The 15,026-nt window shown below is 42.7% G+C and overlaps 1 protein-coding gene across 8 annotated transcripts in view; it reads right to left on the bottom strand.

The window, feature by feature from the left end:
* The window catches only part of LOC106584600 (GRAM domain-containing protein 4), a 51,139-nt gene extending 37,409 nt beyond the window's left edge, over window positions 1-13,730 (bottom strand). For 3 of the 8 annotated variants that reach the window (XM_045706440.2, XM_014170073.3, XM_045706439.2), the window contains exons 1-2: window positions 13,430-13,728; window positions 3,641-3,866 (exon numbers count right to left, since the gene is read on the bottom strand). In XM_045706440.2, coding sequence (XP_045562396.1) covers window positions 3,641-3,866; window positions 13,430-13,458 — 255 coding nt within the window. In that variant the 5' untranslated portion in view covers window positions 13,459-13,728. Of the gene's footprint in view, window positions 1-3,640; window positions 3,867-13,429 lie in introns of all 8 variants that reach the window. The other 5 variants (XM_045706441.2, XM_045706442.2, XM_045706438.2 and 2 more) reach the window with 4 other exon arrangements.
* Window positions 13,731-15,026: the final 1,296 nt, after the last annotated feature.

The raw sequence follows: 15,026 nt of genomic DNA on the forward strand, positions 1-15,026 counted from the left end.
CAGCAATCTACCTCACCAAGCAAAGTGAGAAGAATAAGAGCACCACATTGAAGCTGCCCAGCAACACCCGTTGGGGTGGTCTTGTCATCATGTTTGACAGTCTCCTGGAGGGGAAGGAGTCTCTCCAAGCACAGTCTGCCAATATGGACAGCCACATCAAGATGATCCTCCTGGATGATGTATTTTGGGAGAGCGTGGTAAGCAGCATGAAACCTGTAGCAGTAGCCATTGCACGGATTGAGGGATACAATGCCATCCTGTCTGATGTTCAGACTCTGCTTGCAGATGTAAGAGAAGAAATCCGTACTGCCCTGCTCACTTCACTGTTTCTCCAAGCAGAGGAAACTGCAGTTCTTAAATACATCAAAAAGCGTGAAGACGTCTGCCTGAAGTCCATACATGCTGCAGCATACATGTTGGACCCCAAAGTATGCTGGCAAGAGAATCCTGTCTAGTGCAGAGATCAACAAGTCCTATGGTGTCATCACTAACGTGTCTCGCCACCTTGGCCTGGATGAGGGCAAGGTTCTTGGCAGTTTGACGAAGTACACTTCCAAGCAAGGGCTTTGGGATGGAGATGTAATATGGCAGTCATGCCAACATCTCATCAGCCACCTGGTGGAAGGGACTGTGGATCTGAGGCTTTCCCCCCTGTTGCCGCCATCATCCTCCAAATCCCACCAACATCAGCCGCCTCAGAGAGCAACTGGTCCATGTTTGGGAACACACACCAAAGCACACAACAGGCTGACCAATACAAGGGTTGAAAAACTGGGGGCCATCCGGGCAAATTTCAGACTTTTTGAGCCTGACAACGAGCCATCTACAACAAGGTTGGAAAGTGACAGTGAAGATGAGGCCTCAGAGTCTGATGTTCAAGAGGTGGACATTGAGAAGGTCCAGGGAGAAGACATGGACGCCTGAGAGGGAGACAACCAAAGCTTTAGTTTCTAGACTATTGTTTTACAGATGTATGTTGAAAAAGGTTTTGGGAGATGTGATGGATCATTGGGGATCATTCAATATTTATTTTATTGTGTTGTTCAGTGAAATCATCATGTGAAGAGTCAACTCATTTAATTAAAGTTCAATTCGTAATTAAATGTTTTTTTTTATTTCTATTTGAATGATTTAATAATTTACAAATATGCCTACTTATGATAAGGTCAAATGTTTGTCTCCATGAGATATGGTAAATGTATCCGATGCAAAAAGAAATCTACATTGAAATGGTATTAATATCAATTCCCACAGAAATGTTCCACCCCTGAACATTCCTCAAAATGGGCAAACCTAATCTGGAGCAACTAATTACCTTCAGAAGTCACATCATTTGTTAAATGAAGTCCACCTGTGTGCAATCTAAGTGTCACATGATCTCAGTATATATATATATACACACACACACACACACACACACACACACACCTGTTCTGAAAGGCCCCAGAGTCTGCAAAACCACTAAGCAAGCGGCACCATGAAGACCAAGGAGCTCTCCAAACAGGTCAGGGACAAAGTTGTGGAGAAGTACAGATCAGGGTTGGGTTATAAAAAAATATCAGAAACTTTGAACATCCCACGGAGCACCATTAAATCCATTATTAAAAAATTGAAAGAATATGGCATAACAACAAACCTGCCAAGAGAGGGCCGCCCACCAAACCTCACAGACCAGGCAAGGAGGGCATTAATCAGAGAGGCAACAAAGAGACTAAAGATAACCCTGAAGGAGCTGAAAAGCTGCACAGTGGAGATTGGAGTATCTGTCCATAGGACCACTTTAAGCCGTACGCTCCATAGAGCTGGGCTTTACGGAAGAGTGGCCAGAAAAAAGCCATTGCTTAAAGGAAAAAATAAGCAAACACATTGTGTTTGCCAAAAGGCATGTGAGAGACTCCCCAAATATATGGAAGAAGGTACTCTGGCCATCAAGGAAAACCCAATTCTGGCGCAAACGCAACACCCCTCATCACCCCGAGAACATCATCCCCACAGTGAAGCATGGTGGTGGCAGCATCATGCTGTGGGGATGTTTTTCATTGGCAGGGACTGGGAAACTGTTCAGAATAGAAGGAATGATGGATGGCGCTAAATACAGGGAAATTCGAGGGAAAACTGTTTCAGTCTTCCAGAGATTTGAGACTGGGACGGAGGTTCACCTTCCAGCAGGACAATGACCCTAAGCATACTGCTAAAGCAACACTCAAGTTGTTTAAGGGGAAACATTTAAATGTCTTGGAATGGCCTAGTCAAAGCCCAGACCTCAATCCAATTGAGAATCTGTGGTATGACTTAAAGATTGCTGTACACTACCGGAACCCATCCAACTTGAAAGAGCTGGAGCAGTTTTGACTTGAGGAATAGGCAAAAATCCCAGTAGCTAGATGTGCCAAGCTTATAGAGACATACCACAAGAGACTTGCAGTTGTAATTGCTGCAAAAGGTGGCTCTACAAAGTATTGACTTTGGGGGGGTGAATAGTTATGCATGCTCAAGTTCTTTTGTTTTGTCTTATTTCTTGTTTTTTTCACAATTCAAAATATTTTGCGTCTTCAAAGTGGTAGGCATGTTGTGTAAATCAAATGATACAAACCCCCCAAAAATACATGAATTCCAGGTTGAAAAGGCAACAAAATAGGAAAAATGCCAAGGGGGTGAATACTTTCGCAAGCCACTGTACATCTGGAACGGCTATCTGACTTCAGTTCTGACTAGTTGATAAAAAGATAAAGACAAGATTATAATAAATACCAGCGTGAGAAGACCCACCTTGTTCCTGTTTTCATGACAACAAATCCCAAACAAACGGGGCACTGTACTGAACTGGCCTAAATCCAGTTTCCCAAGACATGTTTGTTAAGTGGTTAGACATTACAGGGGCTGTGTTAAACCCTAATTCCGTTGCAGAGGCTTTCTAGGTCATGAAAGGCCCAACTTCTCCAACGGTCCTTTCTTATAGACTCGATGTGCACTTCAGTAATCAGATCGGCCATCTGAGAATTCACACCAGAGCCACGTTTGAGCATTTCTTTTTAATCACACTTCTTCTGGCATTTCATTAAGATGCAAACAAGGTGGCCCAGTGTGTGATGACGTGATCAAATGACTCATAACTTTGATCTGTTTGAAATCATAGTTTGAAATTAAAGATATTTCTCCATCTTCAAAGAGCGTTAAGAAGTTATGAACCTCGCTCCAAAAAATAAGAACATGAATGCACAAGAATATGCAGGCAAATTAAATAAGATAATTGAAAAATAGTTCTCATGCACTAAGCGAAGTTGAGTTGGCCAGTAGTACGCTGCAGCTAGGCCCTGGTCTGCTCTAGTCTGACTAAGGCCTGCAGTGACGCAGACAGCAGTTGGACAGCTTTCTCTCAATCCCCGAGTGGACTAAATCAACAGAAAGGGGTTTGAATAAACATCAAAAGGAAGACATTTTGGCCAAAATTCCTCTGAAACTGGCGGCGGCACGTCAAGATGGCGAGTCAGTGGACTTCATGAAGTGATCTGGAAGATGTCAAACTAGATTAGGAATGCAAAACAAATAACGTATTTTGTTTGAGAGAGAATTAGGGGAAGTGAAGAGTCTGAAGAGATACAATTTCTCTGGTTATATTATAATACCAATATTCACTTACAGGAGCACTCACAGGGTCTTGCAGTTCTTCCGTGTCTTTAATTTTAAGCAAGGGCTTAGGCTTCATCAGAATCTCTTCGCTACATTCAGTGTCAGATGTGTTGGGCGATTCACCCAGATCCAGGAACACGTCTGGCCGTTGGCCCCGAAACCGGATTTTGTCCAATCGCTTTAGCATGTTCAACACAGTCGTCTTGGTCTTTATCTTAACGTGGCATATGGCATCCCTGCAGGGACAAAAAGGAAGAAAGACAGGTGATTACAATCAAATACTGTACCGGCAACTCACTGAGCAGGGTACGTCTCCATGAGATAAGTGTTGAATTGTCTTCAATAAAAATATCTGAAAATTCTATATGAGCAATTTGAAATGCCAACTCAAAGATGTGCACTCCACATGACGTTGCATTCTACTACAGGCAGCAGGATGGTATGAATTGCATCCACATAGTCATTCAATTCAGCATGACATTTCTCTGCAATCTCCTACGGGAGAAATAAAACCCTCTACTCATATCAGTAATGAGACTTATTGGAGAATGAACAACTCCCATATCACTTATCCCTATGATTAGACAATGGAAACATTGAATACTTCAGCCTTAAAAGGAAATTAAGATACAATAAACATTCAGTATTATGATAGCCAAATGTCTATATTCTACCTTCTTAACTTTGACCCCTTGTAATCTAGAATCCACTATTCTAAAAAGTATTCTTTCACCAAAACTTAACTGGATGGTTATACATGTTGCACCAGCTTCCTAAAGTAGGGTCCGAGTGGTATGAGGCCAATGGGCTTGTGACGGAAGGTGTGCGGGTGAGTTGGGCAATCATTTTTGGACTGGGCCGCCCCTGCATGATCTCTTTACTGTACCTAGGTAAGACAGAAAGCTGGACCCTTTAGCCTCTGCCCAGAGAGCGAGATCGGGAAGAAACTGAAAGATTGAGTGGAAAAGAGAGAAAGTGAAAAAGAGAGAAAGAGATGTGGTACACGGCCAGATTTCATCATCGCATCATAGCACCCATTCATCACGAGATGGGTGAAATTAGTTGCCCTTTATAAGATTAGATCCCAAGTTTAAATTTAGGAGGAATTAAAATCTTAGATCCTGCATTTCCACCCAGAGCACAGAAGAAAGCCAATCAGAAGTACAGAATTGGAACCCGCCCTCAGGAGTGCTACCAGACTGACCTATAGTATAAAACACATCCTGGGATCAAACATGTGTTGCCTGCTCTGAAAATAAACTGAACAAAAATTAAAAATGAAACATAAATCTTTGAAATTGTTGTAACTGAGTTACAGATCATAAGGAAATCAGTCAATTGAAATGAATTTATTTGGACCTAATTTATGGATGTCACATGACTGGGAATTCAGATAAGCATCTGTTGGTCACAGATATCTTTAAAAAAAAGGAAGAGGCGTGGATCAGAAAACCAGCCAGTATCTGGTGTTACCACCATTTGCCTCATGCAGCACGACATCTCCTTCGTATAGAGTTGATCAAGCTGTTGATTGTGGCCCTTGGAATGTTGTCCCAATCTTCTTCAATAGCTGTGCGAACTTTCTGGATATTGGCGGGAACTAAAACACGCTGACGTACACGTCGATGGAGAGCATCCAATACATGCTTAATGGGTTACATGTCTGGTGAGAATGCCGGCCATGGAAGAACTGGGACATTTTCAGCTTCCAGGAATTGTGCACAGATCCTTGTGACATGGGGCCGTGCATTATCATGCTGAAACATGTCATGGCGGCGGATGAGTGGCACGACAATGGGCCTCAGCATCTCGTCATGGTATCTCTGTGCATTCAAATTGCCATCGATAAAATGCAATTGTGTTTGTTGTCCGTAGCTTATGCCTGTCCATACCATAACCCCACCATGGGACAATCTGTTCACAACGTTCACACCAGCAAACCTCTCGCCCATAAGACATCATACGCATGGTCTGCTGTTGAGAGGCCAGTTGGACGTACTGCCAAGTTCTCTAAAACGACATTGGAGGCGGCTTATGGTAGAGAAATGACATTTTCTGGCAACACCTCTGGTGGGCATTCCTGCAGTCAGCATGCCAATTGCACACTCCCCAAAAATTTGAGACATTTGTGACATTGTGTTGTGTGACAAAACTGCACATTTTAGAGTGGCCTTTAATTGTCCCCACCTGTTGTCCCCACCTGTGCACCTGTATAATGATCATGCTGTTTAAACCAGCTTCTTGATATGCCACACCTGTCAGGTGGATGGATTATCTTGGTAAAGGAGAAATGCTGACTAACAGGAAAGTAAACTAATTTGTGTACAAAATTTTAGAGAAATATGCTTTATGTCCATATGGATAATCTCTGGGATCTTATATTTCAGTTCAAGAAAAACTTTACAGGTAGCCTTTATAATTTTGTCCAGTGTATAAAGCTCCAGGGTAGTCCGTCTCATTCTAGATCCAGCTCACGGACGACAGGCCTCATGTGGTAATGAATAATACTACCAGAGGTTTATAGTGGCAGCCTGTCCATTAATCCACAGGAGTGGGGTGCTGGGGAGGGCTCATCAATCAACAGACAATCAGTGTGTTGGACAAGATCGGCCTGTGCAAGTCACGCACCCATTTCCTCCGGTTAACCATTAATATTTTCTGAGTTAAGGGGTTTGACATAAGCTGATCCCTACAGATTGTGACAAAATCATAATCAGAAAGGTGTTTGTCTGTGTAAAGTAAAACAGAGCAATGAGAGAGAAAACCTAAATCCTTTACGCCAGGGATCATCGACTAGATTCAGCAGTGGGACAATTATTTCTTCAGTGGATGGTCAGAACATCATACCAAATATATTTTAGACTGCAAATTGACCGCAAGAAGCATAATAATATTGGGCTAAAACAATCATTTCAAACCATGCTTCCATTTGTATACAATAACATAGCTCTCCATTATACAAATAAAATAACCCCACTAGTCAGGGAACCCTGCTCTATATTTCTATTCAGTCATGGCAAGTTACTGAGGAGGAGGAAAGGGCCTCATGGCTTGGTTTTTGCTCTGACATGCATTTTCAACTGTGGAACCTTATATAAACAGGTGTGTGACTTTCCAAATCATGTCCAATCAATTGAGTTTACCACAGGTGGATTCCAATCAAGTTGTAGAAACATCTCAAGGATGATCAATGCAAACAAGATGCACCTGAGCTCAATTTCAAGTCTCATACCAAAGGGTCTGAATATGTATGTAAATAAGGTATGTTTTTAACTTAATACATTTGCAAAAATTGTTGCACAACAATTTAAGTCAGTTATTCATAATGTTTGTCAAAGTATGATATGAAGTGACAAATCCAAACTGCCCACTTTGTGCAAGTCAAATCAAATCAACGTTTATTGGTCACATACACAGAGGCTCAGATGTTATCACAGGTGCAGAGAAATGCTTGTGTTTCTAGCTCCAACAGTGCAGCAATAAATAAAAAACAATACACACAATCCATAAAAATAAATACAATTATATAGGATGAGCCATGACTAGAATACAGTATATACATATAAAGTGGGTGAAACAGTATGTAAACATTATTAAAGTGACCAGTGTTTAATGAATATGTACATACGGCAGCAGTCTCTGAAGATTCAGGGTAGAGTACCGGATGGTTGCTGGCTAGAACAGGGACTAAGGTTCAGGACAGGATACTGGGCGGTGGCCGGCTAGTGTTGACTGTTTAACAGTCTGATGGCCTTGAGATAAAAGCTGTTTCGCAGTCTCTCTGTCCCAGCTTTTATGCACCTGGATTGTACTGCCTTCTAGATGGTAGGAGGGTGACCAGGCCGTGGATCGGGTGGCTGAGGTCCTTGATGATCTTCTTGGCCTTCCTGTGACACCAGGTGCTGTATATGTCCTGGAGGAAATGCTGTGTGCCCTGGTATTGCGTTAGGCTGACCACACCACCCCTTGGAGAGCCCTGTTGCGGACGGTGCAATTGCTGTACCAGGCAGTGATACAGCCCGACAGGATGCTCTCAATAGTGCATCTGTAGAAGTTTGTGAGAGTCTTAGGGGCCAAGTTGAATTTCTTCAGCCTCCTGAGGTTGAAGAGGCACTGTTGCGCCCGAATCAAATAACATTTAATTAGTCACATGTGCCGAATACAACAGGTGTGGAACTTACAGTGAAATGCTTACAAAGTGACTATGCATAGATGACAAAGTAGCAGTGGTGTAAAAAAGGGCAATGCAAATAGTCTGGGTAGCCATTTGACTAAATGTTCAGGAGTCTTATGGCTTGGGGGTAGAAGCTGTTTAGAAGCCTCTTGGACCTAGACTTGGCACTCAGGTACCGCTTGCCGTGCGGCAGCAGAGAGAACAGTCTATGACTGGGGTAACTGGGGTCTTTGACCATTTTTAGGTCCTTCCTCTGACACCGCCTGGTAAAGAGGTCCTGGATGGCAGGAAGCTTGGCCCCCGCGATGTACTGGGCCGTTCGCACTACCCTCTGTAGTGCCTTGCCATACCAGGCAGTGATGCAACCAGTCAGGATGCTCTCGATGGTGCAGCTGTAGAACCTTTTGTGGATCTGAGGACCCATGCCAAATCTTTTCAGTCTCCTGAGAGGAAATAGGTTTTGTCGTGCCCTCTTCACAACTGACTTGGGGTGCTTGGCTCATGTTAGTTTCTTGGTGATGTGGACACCAAGGAACTTGAAGCTCTCAACCTGCTCCACTGCAGATGAGAATGGAGGCGTGCTCGGTCCTCTTTTTCCTGAAGTCCACAATCATCTCCTTTGTCTTCATCACGTTGAGGGAGAAGTCCTGGCACCACATGGCCAGGTCTCCGACCTCCTCCCTATAGGCTGTCTTGTCGGTGATCAGGCCTACCACTTGTGTCATCGGCAAATTGAATGATGGTGTTGGAGTCGTGCCTGGCCGTGCAGTCATGAGTGAACAGGGAGTACAGGAGGGGACTGAGCACGCACCCCTGAGGGGCCCATGTTGAGGATCAGCGTGGTGGATGGGTTGTTACCTACCCTAACCACCTGGGGGCGGCCCATCAGGAAGTCAAGGATCCAGTTGCAGAGGGAGGTGTTTAGTCCCATGGTCCTTAGCTTATTGATGAGCTTTGAGCTTGGAGCGAGGCGTCTGTGTCCGCAACATGTCTGGTTTTCCCTTTATAATCCGTGATTGTGGTCATGTGACAGTGTTGATGCCCTTTCTGTGTTCTATGGCCAAAATATCATATCATGGAATTTTTCAAATGACAGAATTGTATGTTTTTTTATTAATGCTTTATCTTGGCCAGGTCGCAATTGTAAATGAGAATTTATTCTCAACTTGCCTACCTGGTTAAATACAATTTTAAAAAATCATTAAAAATGTATAAAAGTTCTAAATTTGCTTTATGAGTAGTGTGACCCTATGGTGGCAACAAATATATTCTAAATTATTTCAATGGGTCTTTCTCCATTCTGATTGTTTTACATTTTAGTAATTTAGCAGACACTCTTATCCAGAGCGACTTACAGTAGTGAATGCATACATTTCATACATTTTTCTCTCCGTACTGCTCCCCCGTGGGAATCGAACCCACAACCCTGGTGTTGCAAACACCATGCTCTTCCAACTGAGCCACACGGGACTGTTCCATACAACCTAAAATAATTTCCTACATTTCCATCAATTTCTGCATTTCCTGCACTCCATTTGAGATCATTTCCACAATATGGGCAAAAATACTAGGCCTTGTTTTTAACCAAATGTTGCAATTGCGATTTAGACCAAAACACTTGGGTGAACTTTTGAAATCATGGAAATAGAGTTCTATAGTTAGAATATAAATAGTGGGCACTTTGAATACAGTGTTGTTTGACATGACAACAAATGAAAATGCCATGGACGAGTTATTGTGACAGGATAGGAACCAAAGTGGTGTTCATTGTTTCCTAGGGGTCCCTATAATCTTTGGCTACATTAAATCTTTATTCACATAGCCAACATATTCATGCTTCACCTATTCCTCTTTGATTTAGAAGATACTGTTGCACAAAAACATGCTGATTTAGGCCTCCACCAGCACTGGTATCAGGCTGTATTAGCTAGCCAGCTAACAAGCGATTAGCATTAGTGGCTAACACGATTCAGCTTAATTTGCTAATAAAATACAAACTAGCTGTTTGCAGATGTAAGAAACAAACTAATATTGTAATTATATTAAGATCAAAATTGGAAACAACATTGTTGTTTGTGCTGCATTGACCATGCGGTCAAGAAACAAATGCAATCCTGAGTGACGGGGTGGGACTAGGTCGAGAGAGATCGATCGCGAGAGAGAGATCATGAGAGAGCGAGATCGCGAGAGAGAGAGAGAGAGATTACTCAAGTAGCGGAGTAAATTATAAAAATGGGCATTAGACGGCGTATCACATTTAACAAACCAAACATTCAAATACCGTTATAGAAGGTAAAGTAAAAACCCAAACTGCTCCATGCATCAATACCGGTATATGGTAAAATATGGAATACAGCCCAGCCCTACCTTGTACTGTTGGTTTGCCTCTGATTGCCTTACGGAGGTTGTAGCTGGTACAGATCCATGGTCCCAGTCAACTTACCATGGTTAAATGCTGTGTTTCGCACTTTCAGTTTTGTGCGAATGCTACCATTTATCCATGTCTTTTTGGTTTGGATAAGGTCTAATCGTCACCGTGGGAACAACATTTTCTATATGCACTTCCTGATGAACCCAGTCACCGAGTCAGTGTATACGTCAATACTATTCTCAGAGTCGACCAAGAACATTTTTCAGTCCGCGTGATCAAAACAATCTTGAAGCGACCTCCCGGGTGGCGCAGTGGTCTAAGGCCACTAGAGATTCTGGGTTCGACTCCAGGCTCTGTCGCAGCCGGCCGCGACCGGGAGGCCCATGGGGTGGCGCACAATTGGCCCAGCGTCGTCCGGGTTAGGGAGGGTTTGGCCGGCAGGGATATCCTTGTCTCATCGCACACTAGTGACTCCTGTGGCAGGCCGGGGGCAGTGAAACAGTCACCAGGTGTACGGTGTTTCCTCCGACACATTGGTGCGGCTGGCTTCCGGGTTGGATGGGCATTGTGTCAAGAAGCAGTGCGGCTTGGTTGGGTTGTGTTTCGAAGGATGCATGGCTCTCGACCTTCGCCTCTCCTGAGTCCGTACGGGAGTTGCAGCGATGAGACAAGACTGTAACTACTACCAATTGGATACCACGAAATTGGGGAGAAAAAAGGGGTGAAAAAAGAAATAATATTTTTTTAAATCTTGAAGCATAGATTCCGATTGGTCAGACTAACGTTGAACAGCTCTTACCACGGGAGCTTCCCGTTTAAGATTCTGCATATAGGTGGGGAGGAGCAGAATGAAGGCGTGATCTGATTTGCCGGAGGGTGAGGGAAGGACTTGTAGCCATCCCGGAAGAGAGAGTAACAATGATCCAGAGTCCGTGTTGCGCATGTAGCACAGGAGATGTCTTTTCCTATGATATGACACATTCTTTTCAGCCTACGTTTCATTTCAGGGCTGGGTTTTAGTTGAAAGTTACCACCCACCAGCATGGCATTGTTTATCAATCAGAAAGAGCTGCAAAGTTATTCCTTTTCACGACTGAGATGAGCCAAACAGCCTTGTGTCCACTTGGCCGACTGACCCATGGAGCAAACTAAAATACCAGAGAATTATCATAATCCATTGGATAATTTGTAAATGTTCACTTATTTTAGCTAATCTGTAATATATATCTGACCATTTTATAAAATAGTATAATTGCGTGGTATGATAGCATTTTGCAAACCCGCTCACCCCGTCGCCCGAAGATGAATGGTTTTGACCACCAAAGTTTTGCTTCACGAGACTCTCCACCGCTTTAATTGGTTTAACATTAGATATAAACCCCCAAGTGTCTTCCAGATAATGAAAAGGTTCCCGCAAAAAACAGAATTCAAGAAAAGTATAGTTAAGTATAGATCATGAGCAAAGCCATTGTAGCCTATCATTTCACTTCCCCTATGAGAACAATGAGCACGGGCTGACTTGGCTTTGTTGTACCGAAGCATGCTAGCAGCCTACCTACCAAAAGTTGCACCATGTCCATTACAATGTATAAATACACATCAGGTATCTTTCAACAGTTATCCATATTACCAGAGCGTCATCTTATTCTAACTATTCTATTGTGAATTTGCGGCCGCAATTTATGGAAGAAAACTAACATTTGAAGATAACAATAGTTGGCAAAGTCAAATCCATCTGTGGTGATGTTTTCCCTAAATCAATGCTTACGACCAACCCAGCTACAGAACCAGCCATAGAGCCAGCTGGCTAATCTTTTGAATATAGTTTAAAAAAAACAGTAACACATAACATTAGCGAGCTATCTATATAAGGTTAGCATGCTAGCTAGCTACACTGACAGCTGTCAGTGCCCTATTTGTCGATGTTTATCAACTCCACATGGAAACTCCCACACCCAATTTGTGAATACATAGAAGTAGCCTCCATCATTCTTCAGAGGCAGAACTTAAAAGTGCATTTCCTCTCTTCCTCTATTTTTTACAACAACAAAAAAATTCAAGAGCTAGTCACATTGCATGCTCTTTTACAAAGAGCACATGGAGCAATCATGAAGTGACTAATCACTGTTGAGCAGCACAAGAGAGTTGATCAAGTTACACTTAATTCACTGTTTGCTTGCTAAATATATAACTATAAATTAACTAAGATGTGCCAAATACATCTCCAGCGACGTATTTGGTTTGCTAACTTGCTAGCTGTAGGTGGCTAGCTTGCAAGATCAAGCTTCTTGGTTACAGGGGAGAAAATCTATCTTCTCCTGCATCAAGTGCGAGTAGCCTTTTGAGATACTTGTATAACTTTGAGCTGGACTGGCTGTTCTTGCATTTAGTTTGTGCGCTTGTTAGCGTTTACCTAGTGTCCGCTATGGGAACTTGCTATTACTTTTTTAGCATACATTTCAAAAAACATATAATACAGTTGGAAAGATATAGCGCCCCTTGTGTGCACTGCCGGTAATACCATATACCCCAGTATGGTACGGAAACAGTATGAAAATCATCTGGATACCGCCCAACCCTTGTAAATGGTTTCCATTGCAAGATGTATTGAATACAACCCTAGTGAAAGCCCATCACTCCAATTGTTTGGGCAGTTCAGTAATGCCATGGAATTCCCAATATATTTTCTGTTCTTGAGAAATAGACATCAGGGGGTTAATATAAGATTACAGTAATATGGACTGTGTTATGGTATTAATGGAGGGGGGTAGGATTATTGACAGCTGGGATAACCCAGGATGCCCAGCCCACCTCAGAATCTGAATGTTCCGGTGCAAGACGTTTGGGTGAGGTTTTATACAACACGTGTAGGCTATCATGTCACGCTAACAATGTTGCACCTCACCAGATAATCATGAAGAACTTTGTTACATTGTATAACTATTGTAAAGCTGACACAAAATTATCCAATTTTAGTCGTACTGATGGCTAACACAAAATTAAGAGGCAATACTACATATTGATAAGAAATAACATGTATATTATAATTGTATCAAAAACTTCAAGTGCAGTCAGGGGAAGACACGTTAACATGTTCTCTATCTAGAGTAGCTTATGAGTGCAGAATGAGAGCGTGATATCAAGTTTAACCAACGTCGTGCAATTAACCCAAATGAATTGCACGACACGACTACGCCTGTTGCACTTAGAACTATCGGGTTGAATAAATAAGAAGCGGTCAGAAAGTTTCTTACCCATAACGAAATCGGTAACAAAGTTTCATTAACGCTGTCGTTACTCCGTAGGTCGCCTTTTCCCACCTGCCACCTTGTTTCAAAGAAACCCTCCGTTGGTCCGCCCCGCTCACGCCCAAGTATTTACATTGAACTCCATAAATAAAATTATCTTATGGCAAACAATACAAGAGGTCCACACACAAAAAAAAGGTGGGGGGGGGGGGCGATGACGTCCCGCTGCGTTCTACGAGTTTCATGAACTCATTCGACAACAATACGCTGTTTAAAATTTATGTTGTCGCCTTACAGTGAGTGGGGCGTTCAAGCTACCAGGAAATTTCGTCAATGTCAGCGACTACACTCTTAAAGGGGCCGCCAATTAATGTTTTCACAGTACAGAGTTTCTTTTCAACAGCAACTAGCTACACAAAGAAATATCCTAAAATTAAAACGTGACACAGTTATAAATAAACGTACGTAGGCAGAGTGTTATAGGTATGGCCTATAGAGAGACATACTGAAACTTTCACCCCAAAAAGTTGTGATCTATTGACATGATAGAATAGTTTTTCCATTAACATTGAGAGTGCTAGAGCATATCATGTTTTCATTTCCAATGGTGTAAGGCCAATGGGTGAGAAGGATGAAGGCTGCAATGTGTGCATTTTAGGGTCTCATACCCAGGGGGTGATCTCCTGTCTGTTGGGTGTCATGGGTCTTTTGCTCAGGAGGAAGAGGGCTTCTGCAGGAAGGCTACATTGATGTGAAGGGTCAATGTGAGTATGGTGAAGGTCACTGGGGGTATGGTGGAGTCTGAAAAATGCTATAGGAGGACCCCACTATGTTATACTATGTTATGTACACTACCTATCAAAAGTTTTAGAACACCTACTCATTCAAGGGTTTTTCTTTATTTTCTACATTGTAAAATAATAGTGAATACATCAACACTATGAAATAACACATATGGAATCATGTAGTAACCAAAAAGTGTTAAACAAATCAAAATATATTTTATATTTGAGATTCTTCAAATAGCCACCTCTTGCCTTGATGACAGCTTTGCACACTCTTGGCATTCTCTCAACCAGCTTCACCTGGAATGCTTTTCCAACAATCGTGAAGGAGTTCCCACATATGCTGAGCACTTGATGGCTGCTTTTCCAATTCATCCCCCTAAAAATCTCAATTTGGTTGAGGTCGGGGGATTGTGGAGGCCAGGTCATCTGATGCAGCACTCCATCACTCTCCTTCTTGGTAAAATAGCCCGTACTCAGCCTGGAGTGTTGGGTCATTGTCCTGTTGAAAAACAAATGATAGTCCCTCTAAGCCCAAACCAGATGGGGTGGCGTATTGCTGCAGAATGCTGTGGTAGCCATGCTGGTTAAGTGTGCCTTGAATTCTAAATAAATCACAGACAGTGTCACCAGGAAAACACCCCACACCATAACACCTCCTCCTCCATGCTTTACAGTGGGAAATATACATGCGGAGATCATCCGTTCACCCACACCACGTCCCACAAAGACACGGCAGTTGGAACCAAAAATCTCCAATTTGGACTACAGACCGAAGGACAGATTTCCACTGGTCTAATGTTCATTGCTCGTGTTTC

Source organism: Salmo salar, chromosome 23 (assembly GCF_965601325.2).
Source record: "Salmo salar chromosome 23, fSalSal1, whole genome shotgun sequence".
NCBI classification, from domain to species: Eukaryota; Metazoa; Chordata; class Actinopteri; order Salmoniformes; family Salmonidae; genus Salmo; species Salmo salar.